General features: G+C 36.2%; 1 protein-coding gene across 3 annotated transcripts in view; it reads left to right on the top strand.

The window, feature by feature from the left end:
• Positions 1–1060: 1060 nt before the first annotated feature.
• LOC123869673 overlaps positions 1061–6991 on the top strand; it is a 143700-nt gene continuing 137769 nt past the window's right edge. For 2 of the 3 annotated variants that reach the window (XM_045912661.1, XM_045912660.1), the window contains exon 1: positions 1061–3029. In XM_045912661.1, coding sequence (XP_045768617.1) covers positions 1709–3029 — 1321 coding nt within the window. In that variant the 5' untranslated portion in view covers positions 1061–1708. The remainder of the gene's footprint in view (positions 3030–6991) is intronic. The other variant, XM_045912662.1, reaches the window with a different exon arrangement.

Raw genomic sequence — 6991 nt, 5'->3', positions numbered from 1 at the left:
ATTAATTATGCAATAATTTGTATAAGTGAATAGTACCAAAATAATATTAAAATGAACTATTTCTACACCCACTGTGTATGAGTACTATTTTTAGGGAGTAAATAACAAACATCCAAACTTTTACATTTGTAATATTAGTAGAGGTTGTAGAGGTTATAGTCCTCTTGGATTTTTTTTTTACTAAATAGGCATATATATGCTTAACTTCAATCACACCAATAATGATGCAGCCTAAAGCGCTTGTCTAGAAAGTACGTATTTGCTTTTATTTTAAAGGTTCCAATATTTTATTCCAATTTGGCGATCTTCCTGGCACAGTCCCGGGTCGATTCCCGGCAGGGGTTTGGTATTTCTAAATCTCTGGTCAGGCCCGGTGGGAGGCTTCGGACGTGGCTAGTTACCTGCCTACCGACAAAGCCGTGCCGCCAAGCGATTTAACGTTCCGGTACGATGCCATGTAGATACCAAAGGGGTATGGGTTTAATAAAAACTGCCATACCTAGTTCAGGTTAGCCCGCTTCCATTTTAAAATGCATCATTAGTCATTACTTACCACCAGGTGAGATTGCAGTCAAGGGCTAATTTGTATTTGAATAAAAAATAAGAAATAAAAAAAAATTGTAATTGGCAGACGTCTCTATTTCTGAACGTGTTAAACATGATACTATTCACTATATTTAAAGTTAATAAACTTTGTATTTATAACTCGACTCGAAAGCCAAAATGGTTTTAGCAAAATATGTATGTAGGCTTGTAGTCGTATTTATGTGTTCCACCACTGCGCCTGAGTTCATAAATATAAATATAGTACAATGTTAAAATACACCGAGCGATAGAAAACAATTTTCCTATGAATCTATCGAGCTATCTTTCCACAGGTTGCCGGTAGTAGTCGGGTTTTAGTGCTGTTTAACTTTATTAAACATCCTACTAAGGTATGAAATTTCTTAAGGAATATGCAGTTGTTGTGACAGCTGTTCATTAGTCACGTGTGCACATAGTTGCGTCTCGTGGTCAAGAGAAAAACTGTGTCAGTGTAAACAGTTGCGCGGACGCAGATTATGTTTGTTACGTTCTAGGTTCAAGGGGAGCCACCAGATTGCCGACGCGTTCCACTATTTATAGTGCCTCGCGTCTATTTAGCAGTTTGCTCTCAGTACAGAAATGTCCGGAGCCGCGAGCGAGCAGGGACCCACGCACATGCAAAGTGGACGGAAAATCTACGAGTTATCAAACGCGTTCGCGATGTCGATTTAATAACAAGTTTAGAGTTTAGACGCTCTGGTGATATTCATACTGTACAGTTTACCGACACAAAGTTGTTAGACGATGCATAAGATTATCGTCAAACACGCGAATTATGCAATCCTTGCCATACCACCTCACTTCGTTACCTTTCGTTACAGTGCGTTCAGTTAACATTACAGTGCATACACGTAAAAAGTGGCAAGTGACAGTTATTAAATAAATTATGATAAAAATAATATTATGATAATATTTAAGAAAAACGTGATTGTGTATGTGGGAAAACAAAGTTGACATTGGTGCTATTTTAAAGTGAATGCCAAAGAATGGCTGGAAACATGCCAAGTACCGCTGAGTGTAAACAAACAGTTTAATATTAAGTAATATAATTTTTAGCATATTTGTGATTCTATTCCGTAATATCACAAATGTCTGTGATAAATAACAAAGAAAAGTTTGCAAAATGGCGGAAAAAGAGGACTCGAGTGATAGCGATGGGCCAATAATAGATGATAACGTGATTCGTATCCAACTTAGGAAACCCAGTCAAAAGAAATGGGAACTGCGGACGCGAAATCTGTCTCCTGGTATTAGGTTCCCTACCATACAGCTTTTTGATTCGGAAGGAAATTTATTAGTGGAAACAAACGATGAAGACATATCAATTAAGAGCCATGATTCTAATGAACCTTGTCTAAAAACAAGCCAGTCTTTAAAAGTGAAAGATTATAAGCACGTCATTAATAAAAAAATTGTGAAAAAACACAATTCGATATCTGGTGACAAAGTATACACACGTGTATATCATAATCCTGTAATTATAAAAAGAAATGGGGAAAATAAAAAGCCGAGCTTTGTCATAAAGGATAGTAGCAGTGTAACAAACATTCCAAGTAAACTTACTATAAACAACAACTTTACCAATTTGCAAGCAAATAGCCTCGACACCACGCCTTTCCATTCAGAGGGCCCGAGTGAAGTGAGTAGCTATAAAAGTTCCGACAATGAAACTTATGAGGATTTGACCTCTAACGACAAATTATCAAATTGCAAAACCTCACCATTGGACAATGGTATTGATTCGACTCCGATTTCTCAACAAACCTCTTCTGTATCTCTCCTAGAGCCTAGTGAGTCAAATAATGAAAAAATTGATAAGGAAGAAAATAAATGTTTAGGACTACAAACATCACAGTCTCTAAATGATGCAACACTCTTACAACGTCCGAAAGAAAACCCATACCACACACTACCGCGATCAAAATCCAATGTTATTTACAAGCTTCCCCCGAATAAAGTTTCCTTTCTCAATACTTATCTAAGGAGCTTACCTGCTCGACCAAGTTCTAATCCGGATTGGCGTACCTTACACCTACGCCAAACAACAGCTTCGCAACAAAATTCTCGCGAAGAAACTAAACTAAGAGTACCGCTAATTTTTTATTCAGAAAACTTTTGGCGAAATTGTAAGATAGCTGATGATAATGCTACAACAGATAATGAGTTCACGAATATTCCAACAGATGTAGCTGCTGACTGTGAAATGAAAAAACGTTTAAAAATGTATAGGCGTGGTATATCGGAAATTGAGTCTTGGTTCGGAAACGAAAGTGTGTTTACAAGGAAAAGGCGACACTCGGTGAGTGGTGCTGTGCAAATTAAACGCACTTCTTCCTCGGAAAGTGTGGATGAGGCGGACGTAGTACTTAACCGTTTGAAGAGGAGGATACTCAAAAACAAGCTAAGAGAGAAAAAGAGGAGCGGCGGCACAAAGTCTCTTTTCAGTACGTATTTTTATTACATTCATTTTCACATGTTTACGATTTTTAGATTGTTATTGATTTTAGGTATCTTTGACTAATTTGGTTGATTTCTTTCTCCGAATAATATTTTGTTCTTACGTAATTCGTGTTGTGTATTTGTAAAAATCTTCTTAATTCCTCTACATATTATTTATTACCTATGTAATTTGATAAAATTACTTTTCTACACTAAGTATATAATATATAAATTATATAATATATACCAAATAGTTATGATAATAATTATAGTATTTATTACATTTACAAAGTGGTAAAGTTTGTAAGTTTGGATGTAGGGAGTAGTGTCCGGAACTAATGATAAAATTCTGAAAATCTTTCACTGATAGTTGACTACATTATTCTCGAGTGTTATTATAAGCTATACTTAAATTGCGTGAACATAGTCACGGGAAAAAGATAGTCATTCAGATATTCATATAGATAAATAATAAGTAGAGCAATAAGGAAAATCAATTAAAGCATCATTGAGAAAATTTACTTTTCTCAAATCCTTTCCTTTCATTAAAATTCAGTGCGGACGGTACTCATAACGCAAGTAGCTAAAAGGGACCACAAATCATATTCATTATTCACCATAGCAATAAATAAAAACAACTAAAGGTGTGTCATAATAATAAGGTTCTACTGATATGTACTAGCGATGGGCATGTTTGCTAATTTTACATCAATTTCACTGGGTGAAATTATTATTTTCCTTCACAGTGATTTATTATGCGACTTTTCACAGATAGTGATTTTCCAATTTTCGCAGTGACAATCGTTTAGTACATTAATTTCATAAGTAATTATGATCAAGCCCTAATATTTTGCACGTCTGTTTTATAGCTCGTTCACACAATCTGCGTAAGCGTTGCGTAAGCGTAGACGTAGCGCGTACCATTGCGTTTTAATGAATGGTACTGTATGAAACATGGCACACCACTTGCGTAAAGCGTGGACGTATGCGTAACTCGGTTTGTTAGGGGTTTACGCGCGTCACTATGTACGTGTCACGTGTACGCAATTGGTTTGAATCGACCTTTAATGGAAAGTGAATTTTTGCATTTATTTATGATTTTAAGTGCAAAAATTCGCTTTGGTGAAACGATTTAAATGATTGTTAGCTACATTAATGTTAATTGTTTGTTAGATGTTTTTCCTTTCTAATATGCAGGGATTCGAGTGTTTTCATTTTATAGTGCGGGATTACACGAACTTTGTGAAATCTTGCATCTTGAATATTCACAGGTTACTTAATGTAAAATAGGAAGTGTTATTTATATGAAAAGGCTTTTCATGTGATTTTTCACATGCTATCTGCGAAATGGCGCATCTCTAATTGATAGGTACGAAGGAAGTGTTTGCAAAGGTCCAAGTAGTGTTAGCATAAAACAACACTCCATTATCCGATGATTTACGACAGTCTGTTGTACGGTTGAGTTGTCATATGGTTCGTTAACTAAATGATTACGTAGGTGTGCACGAAATACAAACATGTGGATTTATTGCATGGTAATTGTACCTATTGTAATAAAACCAGTTTAATACAACTTTGTGGAAAATTCTAAATAGACACAGGCCAATTATTACAGGTATTTAGATATTTATACTTTGGGGTTTTTATATTCCACTACAAGTTAGTCCTTACCTGCGATCTCGCTTGGTGGTAAGTGCTAAGTGAAAGCGAGCTAACCTGGAAGGCTACGGCAGCGAATCACTTTGCGACATGGTTTCGCTGGCAGGGTGGTAACTAGCCACGACCGTAGCCTACCAGAAAAAGATAATTTAGAAATTTTAAATTCTCAAATTACCCCTACCAGGAATCGAACTTGGGAACTCCTATGTATAAAATTACAGCTCTCACCAGTACGCCAGGGACGTTGTCAAAAACGTAATAAAAAACACGACGGCGGCGGCGCCCACTTCCGATGGCTCTCGCCTAACTTTTATCTCTCATGGGAGGGATAGATAAAAGTTTACGCGAGAGGCGCTTATATAATTTTAGCCCGCAGTGTTGTACTAGCTGAATTGCACTTTATTGCGTTACTAGCCGATGCTCGCGACTTCGCCCGCGTGGGTTTAGGTTTTTCAAAATCCCGTAGGAACTCTTTGATTTTCCGGGTTAAAAAGTAGCCTATGTGCTACTCCAGGATATTATCTATCTCCATTCCAAATTTCAGCCAAATCCGTCCAGTAGTTTTTGCGTGAAGGAGTAACAAACATACACACACACACACACACATAAACACATACACACAAACTCCCGCCTTTATAATATTAGTATGATAACAGTCACAATTTAGTAAAATGTGTTTGCGAAATAATCCTTCTATACTTGGAAGGTATTATTACGCATTACTTACGAAAAAGTAGAAAAACCCTAGAATACCATAAAATATAATGCCACTCCAGAAGTCATGGGCCATGGCGTCATCTTTTTGACTTCCTTTGATAACAGCTGTATCGCTAACTAAGGCATTTTTTACCACTGACAAGTTTGCATAAGAATATGGCATTTGCACCGCTAAAAAAGGGAACTTGTATCAATAAAAATAGAATTAGAAGCAGAGCCTTGACTATCAAACGTATCCGACCTTTTAACGCAATAAAATATGGCGCGATAATATAATCGACAATAATATTTTTTATGGTTCGCTTCTGACCTTCTGAAAGAGATGATGTAGGTATAGTGAACAGACCCTAGCGACAACGGAATGCGTTTATTTAGCCAATGAGATCGCCAAAACCACTTTTTCCCGGATTCCATAAGAAATTTCTAAAATAAAAAATAAAATCAGCGTTTATTTAGGTGTGTACCTTTACTAGGATGCTCTTACATCGTAATTTGACAACTCCATACTAAAGTTTAAAACGATAGGTATTTTAGGAAATAACTAGGTTTTTGACCTTAAAAATTAGGGGCCTACCCTAGGCGGAACCAATACAAATGCGAGAAACTGTTTTACCATAACGCCATCTATGCTAAAGCTTTAGATTTACCTCCGCTGCTGTAAAATTAACTGAGAACCTCTCGTACCTCACAAGAGGCTCTCAGCTAAGAGCAGGCCCTCTGTTGGACTTTGCCGGTACTCTGTTGTTAAGGTCCTCTTAGTTCTGAACGTAGTTTGGAATTTATCCACGTTTTTCACCAAACATGGTAGTGCTGTGCTGCTAATACCGATGCTGACTTTTGTTTGAGAAAACTTTGTTTCCTTGTAAAATGGAGGTGTTCATCCTTTGATCAAATATTTACCTCATAGTAAATAATAATTAAATATTATGTTCATCAATGTATTTTTCATAAGCTGATCTTCGGCTCATCTGGAAGAAAAACTACAGGAAAATAAACTACAGGCACAATATAAAGTGTTAACAACTACCTCAAGATGCTGCCTTATATCATGAGTCATAGACATCTAGACCTATATCAGATTAATTATTATTATTTATAAATAATTGGCGGGAATGGATTATAAATCACATTTAGTTATTAACTATTTAGATCAATACATATTGTGTCGTATTTTACATTTAGCTGATATAATTGTTACGTTAATTGTCTATTACATCACCATGGTTTTACCTCTGTGGTAATTTGTCAAATAGCTTTCCGAAAACTAGTACCTACCTACCTTAAAAATATATCTGTCAAACTGATATAAATAGCGAAGGTATCGAATAAAGACGGGTATTGAGAAATAATAATTGTAAGCGAAAACTATTCTCAAAAATACAGTGAAGTGAAATTGGAAAGTGACTATTATTCAAACCTGTCCCTATACTTCTGCGACAGTCAGAAGTGGGATCACAAGAAGAGAAGAGAGCAGAACATTGAAGAACATGAAAAGAATTTTTTTTTTTTTTCTTCTCTTCTGAAGACACCACGCCACTCTTAGAAAATAACATCATGGGCCTATATCGACGCAAACTCATCTTCAAGATGC

Source organism: Maniola jurtina, chromosome 11, assembly GCF_905333055.1.
Source record: "Maniola jurtina chromosome 11, ilManJurt1.1, whole genome shotgun sequence".
Lineage (NCBI taxonomy): Eukaryota > Metazoa > Arthropoda > Insecta > Lepidoptera > Nymphalidae > Maniola > Maniola jurtina.
Note: the sequence above shows the minus strand (reverse complement) of the source record. Positions and strands in the feature narration are given on the sequence as shown.